This window comes from Labrus bergylta, chromosome 2 (genome assembly GCF_963930695.1).
Source record: "Labrus bergylta chromosome 2, fLabBer1.1, whole genome shotgun sequence".
Classification (NCBI taxonomy): domain Eukaryota; kingdom Metazoa; phylum Chordata; class Actinopteri; order Labriformes; family Labridae; genus Labrus; species Labrus bergylta.
In genome coordinates this window covers 19,179,562-19,197,595 of record NC_089196.1, presented here as the reverse complement: position 1 = coordinate 19,197,595, position 18,034 = coordinate 19,179,562, and the positions used below count along the sequence as shown (strand labels likewise).

Here is an 18,034-nt window from a genome sequence, read left to right as displayed (position 1 = left end):
CTCTAGCTAACAAGCTCTGTCGAGTGAGAAAAGTGAAGAAAAATGTTCCTGTCGGACACTCCCAGGGCCTTGATGTTCTCCCTTGTTCTTTGATCCTTGTCCATGTCTAAGCAAGCGACAGAAATTTAAATAGAAACAGGGCGTCCGGGTGAAAACTACGGGAAGTGTCGGCCTGCTTCATGCTGCGTTGCTCGCAGGCTTTTAGGACAATCATAAAGGAAACAATGCCGACACTCCCTGCACTGTTTGGACATGGTGTAAGAAAATGAATGAAATGATGTCACTAGACTCGGTATCAGTAAGGACTGGAGAATATAACTCCATATATATAACTAATGAAAATTTAATCTGAATAAAATCTAAATGTTTACAATGAACACAAGAAACCTTATAATCCATAGACAAAATAACTATCAAGCACCTTTGTCCATTGACACTGATTTACGCTCTGGCAGTGACTATTTTCTAAACAAAACTAGTGCAGTGCAGCGTTTTCACTGCTCATGTGTGAGCTGTTTCAAAAGGGAGAACCTTTAAGGAATAGCACTGTATGAAAAATTTGTAACCTCTTACTCATCTGAATCCTTTTTGCTTTCTTCAATGTAGGCAATGGACTCCGAACGAAGTCGGTTGGTGACCTCGTATGTGCGCAGGGTGACACCAAAGATGTCCTCATGGTAGCGGTTCTCATCCTGGAAACCATCATGTGGTTAAAGAAATGAAAAGGTGGAAATGTTGAATTGGATATCTTTTTTTCATATTTTTAGTATTAAAAAGGCCTTTAGAACTTTCTTGGCTCTTTACTACTTGTACACTTCATACAGGGGATTTCATTCTGTCCAAAGTTTAACAACAGGGGTACAGCAATTGTAACTATCAGTGTGGCAGGGTTAAAAGTATGCGAATCAGTCATTGACCAGAAAACTGCTATGTTTTCCTCACTCTTACCCGAAGCTTGCTGATAAAGAAGCCAGCATCTTCCAGGGTCATGCTGCCCTGCTGTTTGATGATGTGCTGGACAGTCTTGAGAACATCTCCGGCCATTGTAACATCCCCGCAGACATAGATGTGTCCCCCCTCCTCCCTCAGGCACTGGTACACTGCCTCTGACAGCTGCTCGCGCAGAACATCTTGTACGTATTTCTTACAGAGAGGCAGAGGAGGAATGATGCGTGAGTGTGAAGAAGTCAATTATGAGAAAGTAGGAAAGGAGACAATGAAAAATGCAGTCAGGGGACAACTGACTGACAGAGTGTAAAGTCAAAGTATGTAGAATTTGCAAATGCAGTTATTATCAATATTTGATCTTAATCTGAGGGCTAAAAAAGTATAAAAAGCTGTTTCACCACAATGAAAAGCTAAAGAAAATCATCAAATAGAAACACACCATTTCAACTGAAGTGAAAGTACTCACAAGCTTTCTTTGAAACAAAAAAAAAGCCCTTACTTCACTCAGTGATTTTATTTCAAACCCACACAGCTCCACAAGGATTTATGACAAGCTGACTCATCCAGAGATATGGACAGTTTAGCACTTGTACCTTTGGTTTGCCGGGTTCTCTGGAATAGGCCGTGTATAGCTCCTTGAACACCTCTTTGTTCTTGGCCTGGATGGTCTCCTCCTTGTAGATGTGATCCATCTCAGACTGCCGACAGCCAAACACCAGGATCATGGGGCACAACTCCATTCCTAAAGACGACAGGCAGAGTCGTCATTACTCTGAAAGGTGCTGTTGGAGCGATAGTCTAAATCTCTGACAGGTTCATGCATAGTAGTTAAAATCCACTGCAAATCCTATTAGGCAGTAATAAATACATTTCCGAAATAAGGACAAAACCAACCATTGTGTTCAAGGTCATACAGTCTCTGTTCCCAGAAACTTCGGAAGGGGGCGATTCCTGTTCCTGGACCCACCAGGATACAAGGAGCTTGGTTGTCTTTGGGAAGTTGGAATGATGGTGCACTAGAACAATGAAATAGATAAAGAATCACAAATGAGGTAAAAATACTGGAAAAAGCTGTCCTGGCGCTGTCCAACTTAAACAAAACTGGACTCACTTTTAAGCTCACTAATTAGAATATTAAAGCTGTGGTGTGCAACTTTGAGAAATAAATCAGAGTTGGCAATATTTAAAAAGTATCCAACAAAAAATTGCTGACACTTCTCTGACAGGCCTCCCTCTGAACATATTAACATGCACTGCCTGGCTGCTGCTGGTGTCCACAAAAGAGCGTTGGTAAGAGAAGCACAACACATTGTTGTCATCACTAATTGTACCCAACAACCTTTCTGTGCCATTGTTGCAGAGCGGAATCCCAGGCTAAGTTTGTTTAGCTTGTTTAGTTTGTTTTAGTTTGTTGTGAAAAACTCAGGTCATGGACAATGAGGGAGCGGGCAGAGTGCACACTAGTGGGCAGTAAGGGAATGGATGTTGAGTTCCACCCTTGCCAGCTGCCTGCAGGTTCACCCTCTCAGGGAGGGACCCCATCCCCTCTGCATTGCTAGTATGGGTGTCAAGCATGGCCAGGTGTCGCTCACGCATGCCGCATCATACGAGCACTGCAGCGCTATGTCGATCAGAATATTTGCATGTAGCTTGCGGGTATCAGCAGCCTCTAAGGCAAGGAGCATTGCAGAGGAGCGCTTCACTGTCTCCTTGTACTAGAAGGTGAAAAAGTCAGCGACACAGTCTAGCCATAATCTGAATGTGGTTACCGTGCTTACAGCGTCCTAGACCGAGCTGTTTCAGGACCTGGGCCTTCTGCTAAAGAAGGGCTCTCTTGAGTTTGGCCTTTTTTTGGAGGAAATATGATTCCTCACGGACCTCATTCTCCATGTATCTAGAGGTGCTGTTCAGGGCTTTGACAACACATCTCTCCCCACCTGCCTGACCAGGACAAGTAAGTTCTCATGGAATCGAATATCGGATTCTGGCACTCTAATTCATAGCTTTCACGTGACGTCACACTCTTATGGAACCGCCCACCTGGAGGGCAAGAAAGGCTCTCTACCACTGTTTGCTTCTGAGAAGTTACTGGTCTCAGTGGCCCCCTACATGTTTTTATCTGTTTCATTTTTACATTTTTCAAATGAAATACAGTTGTTGTTTAATGTGATACACTAACCGGCGTGGAGACGAGCCCGAGTTTTGCTTCTACAGAATTTAATCCGAGAAAAAAAACAGAGAAGAGGACGTTTGTGCAGCAGTTAGACCCTCTGCGGCCCCTGTGACAGGAAACATCGGACATCTCCTCATCCTGACATCAGTTATAGTGTTGAATAAATCAAAATATTCCTGCCATTAACTCAAATTACTGCCCCTGAACACTACAATTGACAGCTGATACTATTGCTAGCTTACGCTAACTAGCTAATGTTTGCTAATTAGCACTCACCGATGCTGATGATGAGGAATTTCTTGCCCTTCACTTCTCAAACAGCAGCATTATCGACCCAGACCGATCAATAATACATAAAGCTGCCTGTATGTTTGTAGACGTTCATCCTACAGCGGTGTAAGGAGAGAGATTCTCCTCTAAATATCAGCAATATCACTGAAGTGACGTTCTGGTGTTACGAATAAAAGAGTGCCCATGTTAACTGATGACTTTCAGACAAACGCAACTGAAAGTGTCCTAACAAATGCCTCTCAGTTCAGTTTTTGTCTTATCATAATGTCATAATTACTTGAGACATGAGATATGTTTTAATGAAAGCTAAAAAATATATACTTTCGTTAGGACACGTAACATACGACAACCAGACTCAGTCGGCTGACCAGTTAACACGGTAACTGTTTTGACCATAACACCGGCATGGACTTTGCTGTTTCTAGCGATATAAATAGTTTTGTGTGTAGGTAAAGTAGTAAACTCAAAGTTTAAAAAATCTTGGCTTGCTTTTCTGTCCACTCGAGTCTGAAAGCCAGTCCAGACTTGAAGGTGCTTTCGCTAAAAACTATCCTGTTACTGGCTCTGACCTCAGCCAAAAAGTGACAAGTCTTGTCTGTGCTTTTATCCTGCTTGCACTTTTCTCCTGGCTATGAAAAAGTGATGTTGCACTTTAATACTGCTTTTATGACCAAAGTTAGTGAGTCTTCTTCTAGCTGCCCCACATTCCAGCTGCTTGCTTTTCACACTCCACCATTTGCTCAGACGAGCGAGAGGCGGCTAAATATGCTCTGTCCAGTTCAAGCTTTACGCATCTATTTGAACAGGACTAGGGCGCTTAGAGAGAGCAGTCAGCTTTATGTCTCATGGACCCTTTCTCACAGAGAGAGAGCCCAGTCTCACCAGCATCTGTCTCACTGGGTAGTGGAAGCATTCTGGTCAGCCTAGGAGGAGCTCCGGGCTTTTCTCAGAGGGATGGCCACCTCATATGAACCTGTTTAGGTCATATCAGAGAGTGATTCGGCTCCTGCCAGTTGGGCATCCCCACATACATTTATTCAGTTTCATCGCCTGGATGTGACAGGGCATTCTATGGCGCCCTCTGTCCTTAGTATTGGTTCTTCTTAAATGGGGGCTAGCCCTTGGGGAGAGTTTGCGGTGACAGCCTTTTTCGATAGAGGTATTATGGGCTTTGTAACAAGCAACCCTGGAGTTGGCCATATCCCCCATAGGGAGATAACAAGTGAGGTTTGAAAGAGAATGTTAGGTTACCAAGGTAACTCCAGTTCTCTGAAAAATATGTGAGGTATTTGTCCTGCTTGCATTGTACACGGCACGTGAAAGAAATACACTTGAGAATTAAGAGCGCGTGCCAGGGACGGATATAAAGGGGGACCGTCTGGCCGTGCAATGAAAATGATTGGATTGTCCCCACACTCCCCTGATAGACGTGCTGGTAAAGTTTAACTGCTTTTACTAGTTGCTGAAGACAAAGCCTGCCACACAACCACCGATACAGGAATTGTTATTTTTAAACTAACCAGACATAAAGCTAGGCATTTTAGTTTAGTAACATTATTATGTTTTGTTATGTTTACTGTCAGGCATTTGGGCACAAAGCCTGCTTGTTTTTCAGCATTAAACAAAATAATTGTATTTTCATTTGTAAAGCACTTTGTTACTCTGTTTTTTAAAATTTCCATATAATTATGTATTATTTTAATTTGACTTCATCTTCTTACTGCCCCTTGCGTTACCCGGAGCCTTGTTGGTCATTGAGAAAAAAGCTACAGCTAGCAAGATACACATCAAGAAGCGCACCTTGGCTTGTTAGCTTGTTAGGCAGAAAACTGGGAACAGGTGCAGGAACGCCAAAACATGAAAACCCCCACTTCAAAAAAGAACTTTTTTTGGACCAAGATGAATAGACCTTAACAGAACACCTTGACGGCTGTGTCAGTAAACTGTTCAGCGGTATTCAATGTCAGGACAGCAGAGCAGCTCGATGATCGTCACGGGGGAAGAAAGCAAGGCTGAAGAGTCAGTGCTAGGGGTTGTTATAAGGGGGGGGGGCAGGCTGGCCGTGCAGCAAAGATGATTGGTCTGTCCCCTGACAGACGTGGTGGTATTGAAGCTGCCGGGATTGTCCACACCAGATGACACTTCCCAAAGTGAGATACTGAACGAGGTTTGAAGGAAAACTTAGTTGTTTTGAATTCAAGGTTTAATAATATTAAAAATAGGAGAATCTTTGGGTGTCTCAGGATTTTATTTCGATTCTTGGGGTCACGATTCGATTCACAATCTATTTTTGATTCAAAACGATTCTGAATTCATGGATCCACGGATTGAAAGTCTATTTTTCTGGCTGAATTTCTTGCTGCTCCATTTGACATGCTACTGAGTTAAAGAGCTAGCCTTAGCACTTATCAGGGAGTTACTGATTAGCCAAAAAAAAAAAGTTTGGAATTTATTTAAAATCTCAAAACATAAGAATCTTGATTTTTTATTTTTCCCACCTCTAATTAGAAGTATTAGTCATTTAAGGCTTGGAGGAGCTGGTGGGCAGATATTTTTTGATCTTTTGATTTTCAGACTTTGTGTTAAGCTTAATAAATGTAAGGTGCTAAGCTAAGTGAGCCTGTGTACAAGGCATACACACATACATACATGTGTTTGGCTACAATTTTTTACTGTAAATCTCTCAAGGTAAACAATTTGATTGTATTGTTATAAATACTTGCCACATTCAATATTTACCTTCGGACAAAACATGGCACCATCTCCCCCTTCTCTATCCTGTTGAGCCATGATGAACACACTCCATGGTGGATTGGTCCTCCTCCATCTGAAAGGGATTATTGCCAAGCAAGCACTTTACCTTTTCTTTCTCCTCCGCCTCCCACTCTCTTTAAGTGCACAAACTAACAGGTAAAGAGTAGCCTTTTCACACTTCCCAAGGCTAAGGTCATTCTCTCTCTTTCGCTGTCTCTCTCTCTCTTTATGTCTCTCTCTCTTAAAAAGGAAAATCACAGTAATTCAAACCCTGGCATTAGCAATCACTGAAGCATGTTTGCAAAAGAAGAGATTACATGTGTGAGGAGAATATAGCAGTGATGGCATCTTGATGTGTTTGCTGACTACTTAAAAAAGCAGTTTAAAGGTGGCGCTGTAAGAGCCTTGTGGTTTTCTTTACACATACAATGAACTAGCTGTTTTGTTCTGTATAATTTATGACAGACTGGCATACAGGCATTGATTTCATAATTATCATAACAAAATTCAACCAGTGTTTGAAGAGTCTACAAATGTAAATTCTGGTTGGTGTTTTTTGTTTTGGATTTTGAAATTGAAAAAAATATCAGAGAATCGAAAAGACCAAGCAATTTGAGTTTTCTGTTGTATCTTTCATCACTAGAAGTACACTGATTTACTTCTAGTGATGAAAGATACAACAGAAAACTTAAAGATTCAACCAGTTATTTTATAAACCATTGAAGGTTTTTCTGAGAGGCTGGGTAATATGACTTTTTGCATTTTTAAAGAAAGCTTAAAAAAAGCACAGCCTACCGTCTTTGAGCCATGAAAGAAAATAACCACAAGAAAAAAGGTTTTTGAAAAGGTTATGTTTCCTACTTTTCTGAACATCTTACTTTCAAATTCAAATATCTATTATTAACAACAGGAAGGAACAAGTTTGTGAATAAAATGTCAAGGATTTGATGGCAAAAAATGTCAGAAAAAGGGAACCAATTTAAGAGTGAGCTGACCTGCAGCCTCCCCTACACAGCCTTAAATCCTCTGAGAGATGTTAGCTCATAATCAGCTACAAAATGAGCCTTCCATTGAGTACCTAGGTCCTCACCTCTGGCTTGGTAAGAGACCACAGCAACGGTGAGATGGATCTCTCCTGGGTGCAGGTCTGGAGAGGAGCTGATGGAGTAGTAGCGAGGCTGCAGCAAGGGCAGCTGGGTTAAAAGAAGAGTGGAGGGCATCTGGATTGAGGGGAACTCCTCCATAACCTCCACCAGTGTCGGATTGTTGTACCACTTCCACTCTTCATACTCCTGCAAGCCCTGGAAAGTTTGGTCGAAAGAGAAAGTAAGAATGACAGCAATTCTATATCATTTTTCACAAAAAATCGTTGAATTTTTGTTGCCCTGATAAAGAAATCTAAAAGGAGAAAAGTGGAAAAAAAAAAAAAATCTGGTTTCCTCTTTTAGCTCTGTAAACATTTCTGACTCGAGAGCAGGAGGCAGCCCCAAGCAGAGTCATTCACCATTCACTGCCCGACTGTTTCTGTGTGTCATCACTGACATTTGGACGTGACGAATTTGGAGCACTATAAAAACTTTGATGTGTCTTGTGGTTTATTCTCAGGCTGCTAATGAGCGACACAGTGACCATTATAAAGCCTGCTGTGGTCTTCAACCTGAGCCTGCAGCACTCTTTGAAGCACCCCATGTACAATTAGCGACATTTTAACAGCCAAAAGTACTTTCTAGCCTTGGTATTAAAGCTTGATAACCAGTTGAGACTTTTTATATTACTCATAGTTCTTGAGAAATTGTAGATGCATTTACAATCTGCTTCTGTATTAAAATTGTGCACACTTTAAAGTAATAAAGGACCAACACAGCTTACCTGCTCTCTAAAGCTAATCATCAAAAGCTTTAGACATAAAGAGGGAATTTGAAAGTGTGATATGCCCTACCTTTGTTCTGAAATAAGCTAAAAAAAATTATAGCACAAGAAAGAAAAAAATCCTGCAGAGGTGATTATACTGTACTCTGAAGCCTTCCATCATTTCTTTCTTGCTTTAGAGACAATGATTTGATGTGTATGAGCATATGACTCACTGCTTGGCCCAAGCCAGCCATTTCCACACATTGACAAAAATAGAGAGTGAATTGTTGGTAGGAAGTGCAAGGCAGGCTGGGTCCTGGTAAGATCAGGCGCATTCATTTGGCGCCATATCCCTCTGATAGCAAACACTGTGATTGTGTTTGTTATTATTGTGCCTTAAACACAAAGCAAATTCTTTATAGAATACTTCATATGTTAGGCACTGTTGAAAAAACATTCTATATTTTCAGATATCCTACGCACAGAGATTACAAAACCTCTCACATGTCTGGTCACAAATCAAATCAGTGCAGCCACAGCAGCTCAATAACTTTAAACCTCATTATTAATGGTAAGACGAAGAACTCCATCTCAGAATTTACCTTACTGAGGATCTCTAGTTTCTTTTTCTGTTTGTCATTGGTTGCCAGAGCAGCAAACTGCTGGAGCAGCACCGGGCTGGGGGGGGTGGTGATGTCCAGGAAGTACTGGAAGGCCTGGTAGATGGTGCAGGGAGGGATCCGTGTCTCATTCGTCCAGTTACTGATTACACCTGCAGAGAAAAACCGAGTACAATAATTGTTTTTTTTATTTTATTTGAACAGTGGATCAAATGGACTGCGTTTTCCATCCTGCCAACTCTTATCAGGCCTGTTTCCCTGCTCAGGAGGAAATCATTCGCATGAAAAAAAGCACAGATAAACCCAGCGTTCTCAACTTGCCCAGCAGCAACCTGCAGATGGACAAATGGAGCGGGTATCTGATGAACACAACCAAGCTTTTCACTGATAAAGAGCCAGATATTTCAGAGGGTTGGTAGAGACCAAAACAGAGATACTAGTAGACAAATTATCAAATTATATGTTGATAGTAACATGTGTTTAATGTTTAAATTGGAAAATGTTTGCACAATGTTTGAGTTAAGGTGTGGCCTGATCTGCTCCCCTTAAGTTGATGAAATAAGTCAAAGTTACACCCAGCATGACATTTTAATGATCATATTACGTTAGAGAACATTTCACTACATTTGCACCATACAATACTCTGATAGATGGCAACGTCATTTAACAAGGAAGTATAATGCAATATTTGAATCCATTTTTAAACAAAATGAAATAATTCAAATGACTGAACGTCAATACATAATACGATGCACATGGTGGAAAGCACATTAGGAGTTTGCAGGTATTAAATTAAGCATTTGTCAGCAAACATATGCATATAAACTGTATGTGTTATCATATATCATAGAATACTGAAAAAATGGGTGTAAGATGCATCCAAGAATTCTATCAATGATTGCGTAAATAAGCATGTCCTCATAACTGCTTTCAGATATATCATATTAAGCTATGAGCCATTAATTATGACTTAATATGATTACTTTAATGACTTTTACTCTGCCTATATTACAGAGTTAAAATAAAATGTTACCCATACAGCATTACAGAGCTGCTTTGTGAGCTTCAGAACACTTGTGCTTGTAGCTGTTATAAAAAAAAGAGGGAAGCATTTCACAGATGAACGCAGGAACTTTAATAAGCCCCATTAGCAGTAATGTTTTATTTGGGAAGCTCAGTTTTAATAAGCACACACACTGTTTAAGAAACGCATTGCTTCACAGTCACAGTGAAATCACACTTATGTCACCGAGTGTCGCCACAACTGTTTGCCAATAAGCAGCTTCACTGAGAGATTTCTGGGCACAGATACCTCGCTGAAGTGTGACTTCATGTTGTCTGAGAGACTGTCTCTTATTCATGTTTTTGATTTGGACATCCTGCCCACATTTCAGACTGCAACCACCATGACCGCACACCCACTCTATCCGTAAATTAGCGTGACGTCGCTAATAGCATCACCCACCTAGGGCAGTGTTCCTCTCCTCCAGAAACTCCACTTTGACAATTTGATTGACAGGTGGAGCGTCCTCCAGTTTATCTATGAGAGCCGTCACCAGGTCCTCGTAGTTGCCAGGGAAGATCCCCAGATGGTCGCCGGGATGGTAGCTCAGCCTGTCGTGGTTGTTTGTGTGGAGCCGCACAAATATGGTGGAGCGACTGCAAAAGAAATCAGGGATTAAGGAGGAAACGCTGCAACACAACCAGTCTGTTTTCTTTTAGTCTATGCAGGATGGTAAAAGCCAATTAAGGGGTTAATTAAACATGAATTGACATTTCTTCCAGATATGAGTGACTTGTTTCTCTTCTGTGATAGTGTTTCATGTGGTAATAAGATACTTACTTGGATTTAGGAGTCTGTAAGTTCTGAGATTCTAGCATCTTTGCTCCATAAACCTTCTTCTTGTGAACACTGTATAATGCTGTTGGCAGACGGACACAAAACGGCATCACATACATGACATTTACTTTATTTGGTGACTAGTCAACACATTGATAGACAAATACTAATGTTAACAATATTACTATCTCTAAACCTGATTTTCTTTTTTTAAAGGAACAGTTGTAATTAAGGAGGAAAACATTTAGTTTATCTGTGTGTTAATGTGTTTAATCATTTCATCCACTTGTGAATGCATGAATGTTGGTCTTCAAATATCGCCTTGCTGTAAAAATGCAAAATAAATGGAATAGAAATGCTTTGAAATCCTGTATTATGATTTTTCACTCCACTCCGCAACTCTCCAGGAGCTATAGCGGATGAGTCAGTGGTGCTGATCAATAACATTGCCAACCCTCTGCAGATTCAATATGGTCGTGTTAAGCTGCAGTGTTCATTAGCACTAATGATATCGAGACAGCATCAACGGTGCATTGCTCACTGTCTCTTTCGGATGATTATTTACCGTCAGTTAGCACTGGCGCCTCGGCTGTGTACGTGAGGCGGAATTTGCTCTTCTTCCAACTGCGGTCGTTGCTGATCAAGGAGTCGTTGGCCTTCTCGATGTTCACGTCGTCCCCGACACAGAACACATCACAGGCAGCCTTCACGTGTTCCAGAGGAAAGAGCATCAGAATTATTATAAGTACACCACCACAGGAGTAACAGAGATTTTAAGAAAGATCTCTTGAACTTTAATTAGGACAGCCTCCATTTGTTCAGGGTCTTGGAAAAACTATTAAAGGGTTTTCTGGAATGTTAATGTTGTTTAAGAAGGGGTGATTTAAAAATGGAAAAAAAAGGAATTATATTCATTTCAAATTTAGGCCAATTACATGCCATTTACAGACATAAGCCAAAAATGTGCACTGCGCTTCCATTCCAGGCACACCACACCATAATGATTGACAAAATTATCTTAATTGAGAGTCCCTCAAAACCGACCTTAAAAACCTTTTTGGCCCAGGTTCTGAACGACTCCTCCTGGCCACACAGCTCATCTCCTTCCCCCATGCGTAGGATGCGCTCCCCCCCGAGCTCTTCAAACAGCGTGTCCACAGCGTGGGCAAAGGCGCAGAAGTGTGGGTAGGCCCTGGAGCCAAGGCCAAACACGGAGAACCTAAACAGATACACATTTTAGAAGAAGAGACAGAGATGGAGCGAAATGTACTGTTCCAAAAGCAAAACACAAACAAAGACATCTACAGCCATCGCAACGGAGCCCACGTTAGAAACTTGGCCTTTTCTTCCCTCTCAAGATGCACCAAAAAACAGCCGACATATTCACAAGTGCTTGTCCTGTCTACTTTTAGATCAACGTAAACACAGAAAAGATCACTTCCTCGAGAAGAGTCATACTGTGAAACAGTCAGCCCACATCGGGTTGAAGTTTGAGAACATTCGCCGTGTTTTCCTTTTCTTAAACATGTCATCAAACTGTCCAATGCTACAAGATCTGTCACCAAAATCAGCACCCTGTGGAGTCCACTTTCATTGAGATTTCACATGAGTGAGGATGAGAACTCAATTTATGTTGGAGCATTCTGCCAGAATGTTATCAGGGTAAAAACAGTCTCACTTAAGATTTCAGATGGTAGTGTTTGTTGGAAGAAATGAATAGAGATCTTTTGGGAAATGTTATTCTTGCACACATCTATCAGTGATGATGAGTATTGGTGTTTTTTTTTGTTGTTTTTTTAAACTCCTTCTTTATTATGTTACTTTTGGCACTAGTTACAAAACCAGACAAGCCTACATAATTAACTAAAGTTGCCACTTTTTTGTTACCCACTTACTAAAGTGTTGAAATGCTGCTGCCAAGTGCTTTCTTCAAAACTGATTCCAAATTCAAGTCACAGCCGATGCTCTGTTTTTCAAATGATCTCATTTATATCTGAAAACTTTATCCGTCTAAACTTCTGTTGCCTTGCTGCCAAAACTGAAATGATATTCAAGGGACAAACAAAAAATGACTTCCTTTAAAATGCTAGGTCATCCTCCCCCACCCCAGAAAATATCTCAAATCAAGAATAAGTAGCAGATACATTAATTCTTGTTGTTGTTGTTTAAAAGTACAACGAACGCATTTTTTTCCTCCTTATTCAAGAGGAAAACCATAACTTCAATTTAAGTTCGATCTAACCACATCTGCTAAATACCTTTTTATCTAGATTTGTCCTAACCTGAAACGTGGCATCCTTCAAAGTAGTAACCCTAGAACAGCTAAATCCCAGATCCTTCTAGGACAGGTTTGGTTTGGTTTTACCTGACGTTGGCAAGAGGTCCCGTGCTCTCAAAGTTAATCTTGACTTCTGGCTCGTCGCTGGAGGACTTGCGAGTGTCAGAGTAGGAGGACACACTGTTGAAACGGACCTTGTAGCTCCTGGAAAAGGGAGGAGAAAGCAAAGAGATGAGACACACGGATGTGTAACTCAAGGGAAGAAAAACATTAAAAGTGACATGACATGCACGAAAAAAATAAAGCTCACTTTCTGTCTTCTGTGTTGGATGTTGGGTGGCGCATCTCCATTAAGGCAGCTCCAAATTTCTAGAGGTACCAAAGAGAAGCTGTAAGTAAGCTCTGCATGTGTCCTGTGCTTCGTTGAGTATGAAATGACATACACACCTCTCCATTTTCAGGTGGGTCACCATTACCGAATGTGCTGGTCACCACTAACACTAACGTCTCATGCTCCAGGTCCACAACATCATATTCATCCATCGACATAACCTTCAGATACGCAGAGAAAAAAGAGAGCATAATGGAGAGCGTTAGCCTCCACACTCTCCCGTGCAGTCGTTATTTCACTCTTGTCTCCTCAACACACACAAACACAGAGCACACGACGGATGAATCGTGTGTGTAAATTAAGGCTGAACACACAGCCGCTGGCAGAGGAGGAGGTTATAATGACCACTCTGTCCTCGCCTTTAACGAGATGATAATATGATGCTGCAACACAATGAGCAGCCGTGATGCACACCACTCAACATGATGGTGTGAGTCTTCCACAGAACATGCACACACACTGACACACATACATTAAGACTATACAACCAAAGGCGTGAAGAGAAAACAGGCTTTAGCCCCGCGAAAAGGAGGATTTTCCCCCGGGGCACTCACATCTGCCCTGCCATCCATCTACAGACACCCACTCTCAGTGACACACACAAACACAGCCACACACTTTCATGCACAAATCTGCTCTTGTGTGATTGATCACACTGGGGGAAACAGGAAAAGGAATAAGACATGACCTGGAGGAAAGAAAATCACACTGTGTATGATTGAGAGCAGCAGTTGAGCTTCCTTCACTCTCTTTTTCTAAACAGATTTGCACAGCCAGGGGTGGTTCGGGATCTTGTCTTAAACTACTGCGCTGCTCAACGCTTCAGTGGTTAAATCTTGCCTCTGACCTGCGGCACTTTGCTGCATGAGAGAAGAGGAAAATGTGACAAAAGGCACACTGTCTTCTTCTAACCTCGCTCCGCCTGTGCTCATCTGGCATCTGCTTGGCTTCATGAGTGCGAGAGCGAAGAGGAGGGGAGTGGTGGTATAAAGGAAAGATGTCTTTGAATCTTACTTTTTCGATAAGGAGGTTGTACAATGACACGTGAGCTCATGCTCAACCCTCAGATAAAGTGATGCAAGGTAGGGGCAAGGGTACCTTTGCGTCAAAAGCGTGTTTGAAGATTTCACAGAGAGTTTTGGCATAATCTTGTGACTTGCCCGTCTCTGTCGCGAACAGTATGGTGGCCTTCACCCTCTTGGCCATGGCTTGGCCCATGAGCTTTGCCGAAAACTTCACAGCCCTGCAAAGGCAAAGAGGAAGATGTTGCAAATAGGAGCAAACAAAACAAGAAAAGGAGGTACATTTACACTGATTTGTTTCCTGTTGTTCTGATGCTTAAACCAGTAATAAAAGAGCCTCTGATCAGATGAGAGGATGTCAGACAGTGAATCATCTGAAACCTTAATTCATTTTTTGGTTACAACTGGTTATCATTAGTCGTTGATTATAGTAATGAATTGTTTTCATTCATTTGAAAACTAGTTCCTTTCTTTGATTCAGGGACTAGGGAAGAAACATGTCGTTTTTTTTTTATTTATGTTGAACACCTACCCTCTAAATAGGTGGGTAAAAATGGAGCATTTAGAAAGCACTTTTTAGAGCACAGAATAAGAAAGGATTTCAGGGCCATTAATCCTGTGATGAAAGCACACCAAAAGTGTGATGCTGGCGGACACTTAGACTAGTCAAAACTGTCAAATAGTAAGCAATCAGTGTTTCCCAACACAAATGTTAAGACTTGAGATGATTAAAAATCAGCTTCTCTTCAAAAAACAGTGTTCCTTTGCGATCTTGAGGGACACAGGAAGTGAAGAGGGGGGCTGGCAATGAGCCAAGCTGCCGCTTCAGTTAGATTAGCTTCTTTATTGGTAAGGATTTCTTTAGCTTGTTGAGCCAGGCCTTACAACAAGCACGCCAAATAAATAAAGGGTTAATATGTCAATGTTTCTAAATCACGAGAATATCTAATTTTCTCAAATTCTACTGGTATGATAGTGGTAATACATGTCATCAAATAAAGAAATTCAGTTATCAGAATTGGTACTAGGAGGGGCGCCAGAAAGCCTTGCGCTACCAAGACGAGTTGGATCCCAGCACTTTGCCTGATCCTGATAAACTACACTCAGGCTTCGTCCAATATTATTTACAGTTTATGCTACGCGCTTATGTCTCGCGCCCTATATAAAAAGGCTATAGTCCTCAACGACCCCAGGTTTGCCTCTCTCTCCTACCAACATTGACTGTCTCTCTTCAGATGTCCTATAAATTTAAGGCACCCCCCCCCAAAAAAAATAAAAAATAAAAAAAATAAAGAATTGGAATGTGGACAAAACTTTTGAATGCTATGATTGGCTGATTGCAAACTTTGATCCTGACTTTTACCAGAGATCTCCCTCGTGTCAATATGTCTGATAAACATTTGTTATTAGGAGTAATGTGGTTCACTTCAGCAGGCAGCAGACTTTATATCAAGGTAGCGGATGGATGACAATTGTTATTAGCGAGCTTGTCATATCCCCGGGGCAATTATATTAATGGCAGATAATACACATGCACTAGTTCATGCATGCACAAAGAAAACACTGACAAAGCTTTGATTACTCCCTGTGGGGTTGATTGGATGAGTTTCACCGCTGAGTACACCAGCTTCCTTCCCTTGTGTCTAACTTTTGTCAGGAAAATGATTACTTGTTTTCCTTGAGATGATAATACACACACTCCACCAGGAATTACATGTGGCATTTAAGGCCCCAATGTAACCTTGAGCCCATGATTGTTGAAGCATTGTTGTCGTTTATTATTTCTGTGCGACTGCACACTTACTTGGCAAGCTTCTTGAATCCGATGGCTCTTTTCTTTGTAGGCGTCCCATTGACTCCTTTCCACACGTGTGTATTCCAAGGGTCAGGCTTTTGCATATAGGCAGACATTAGAGGCTGTTTTTTATTTAAGGTTCAAATCAATTATGATAATAATGAGAATATCTGTGATTTTCAGTGTATTCTAGGACTCAATTACAATTCCCACTTAACTCAAAAGTACCGTGCCTTCTTCAACAGCAGCTAATAATTTTGAACTTAATATACCTAAATGACTTTCTTTATCTAGATTAGCAGCCTAGCATTTATAATCATGATTGCAAGTCATTTATTGAGTTTATCCTCCTTCATCTAACCTGGTACTCAAAGGAAGGGGTGAGGCGATAGTTGAGCATTTCTTGGTGGAACACGGGTGTGATGCTTCCTGACATGGGAGGCACAATCCACACCCAGTCTCCAGGACAGCCGCCTCGCACCCTGTACTCGTTCTCCATGTGCTTCATGAAGGACTCTGTGGCTGAGTGGTGGTCCACTATGGTCACTTTGCATGTCTAAAAAGGTGGACATAAACAATAAACCCATTAATGTTTATTTTTTTTACCTCTATAACCATGGTAGTAGGGGAATTCAAGTTTCTATATACAGTGTCCAGACAGTTTTACAACCTCATAAGATACATTTTTGATTACATTTAAAGTCATATTCAGCTGAGACTCTATTGTGCTAGCTTACGCTGCGTCCATACTCAAATGTAACAAACATAAACAGCTCCCTCGCACCAGAGACAAACATGTTTTGCAATATTCTGGCAAAAAAAAGAGTCTGATTAGAACATTTGAGTGTACAAATTGCCAGATGAGTAGTGTTATTCAGCTGCAGAAGTGATCTGTGTGTTTGAAACCCAAACATTCATGTAAACACGAAGTGAAGTGTTCTGATAAATAAATGGCCGTACCTGGAAACTGTAGAGAACCGCAATATTGATCTCCACCAGAGCCTGGTCTTTCCAAAGAGAGGAGGTCTTCCTGGTGTCTAAGGCCATCCTGTTAGCAACCTCCTGCATAACAGAAGGAGGAAAAAGCAATAGTCAAATGGAAGTCACTGTTTTAGTTGGTGATTCCTTTGCTTTATGGGAAAGGAAGAAAATGTATGACATCACATGTGTTTGTATGAAAGACAGCAGATGCAACATGATTGGTCAGTACTAAATGAAAAATAAAGGGAACCACAAAAGGTTGGTATTAGATGAACTGGGGTGACAGCACTTCATAAGTCCCCACAATAATGAATGTAAACTCTGGTTATGATCTTAGAACTGACTGTGAAGAAATGTTTGTCACTCCATTTCATCCCAAAACTTTCCTTAACTTCAAGTGTGATGTTCAGTTATGTTTCATAAACCCAGCAGTGGTTACATAAAAAAAACAAAAAACAACTCTTTGCCAGTCTGCCATTAAAGTGAAGATGCCTTTATTCTTGAAAGTTAAGTTGTTTTGTTTGAGCATCAGTGACAAGGGCTGGGATTTTATGTTCCTCATTCACCAAACAATTCATGCAATCATGTGAAAACAACCCCTCAAAGAATGAATCCCAGGCATCTAAGCTTTTTTTCATTAGCAACCCAGAACACAATTTCCCTACTTGTGAGACAAATGAACCAACATTGGCACCCAATATGCTCCAATGTGCTCAGCTATTAGACTCCCCAGGTCCTAACTGTGTATTAAAATGGGGAATCTTGCTTACCCGCATGCAATGGTTATAGACAGTATTGTTTATTTATTATATATAATATGCCATATCAAAAACAATTTAGATATCCTTGTGAATAATTCTGACATTTAAGCATTTTCTGCTTCTGAATAGCTTACATTTTCAATTTTAATGTCCAAGACTTCAGTGTATGACTCAATAAATAAATGAATTCATAAATTAATAGAAAAATACAATATTTTCTTAAAGGCTTTATATGCTATTTTTTGATCCAGTTGATGTCGCTCTTGAGCACCAGCATGAAACCAAAACAACTTGCGGTGCATTGTTGTGTTAGCATGCTAATGCTAGCG

At 41.0% G+C, this 18,034-nt stretch overlaps 1 protein-coding gene across 1 annotated transcript in view; it reads right to left on the bottom strand.

Annotated features, from left to right (window-relative positions):
* Positions 1–18,034, bottom strand: part of nos1 (nitric oxide synthase 1 (neuronal)) — a 45,800-nt gene that overhangs the window by 5,325 nt on the left and 22,441 nt on the right. The window contains exons 11-28 of the mRNA XM_020636612.2: positions 16,924–17,025; positions 16,325–16,519; positions 15,973–16,058; positions 14,245–14,389; positions 13,203–13,307; positions 13,066–13,124; positions 12,843–12,959; positions 11,522–11,696; positions 11,043–11,181; positions 10,481–10,559; positions 10,103–10,296; positions 8,620–8,789; positions 7,257–7,467; positions 6,152–6,239; positions 1,843–1,964; positions 1,542–1,690; positions 949–1,143; positions 574–692 (exon numbers count right to left, since the gene is read on the bottom strand). Of these exons, the coding sequence (XP_020492268.1) occupies positions 574–692; positions 949–1,143; positions 1,542–1,690; positions 1,843–1,964; positions 6,152–6,239; positions 7,257–7,467; positions 8,620–8,789; positions 10,103–10,296; positions 10,481–10,559; positions 11,043–11,181; positions 11,522–11,696; positions 12,843–12,959; positions 13,066–13,124; positions 13,203–13,307; positions 14,245–14,389; positions 15,973–16,058; positions 16,325–16,519; positions 16,924–17,025 (2,450 nt within the window). The remainder of the gene's footprint in view (positions 1–573; positions 693–948; positions 1,144–1,541; positions 1,691–1,842; positions 1,965–6,151; positions 6,240–7,256; positions 7,468–8,619; positions 8,790–10,102; positions 10,297–10,480; positions 10,560–11,042; positions 11,182–11,521; positions 11,697–12,842; positions 12,960–13,065; positions 13,125–13,202; positions 13,308–14,244; positions 14,390–15,972; positions 16,059–16,324; positions 16,520–16,923; positions 17,026–18,034) is intronic.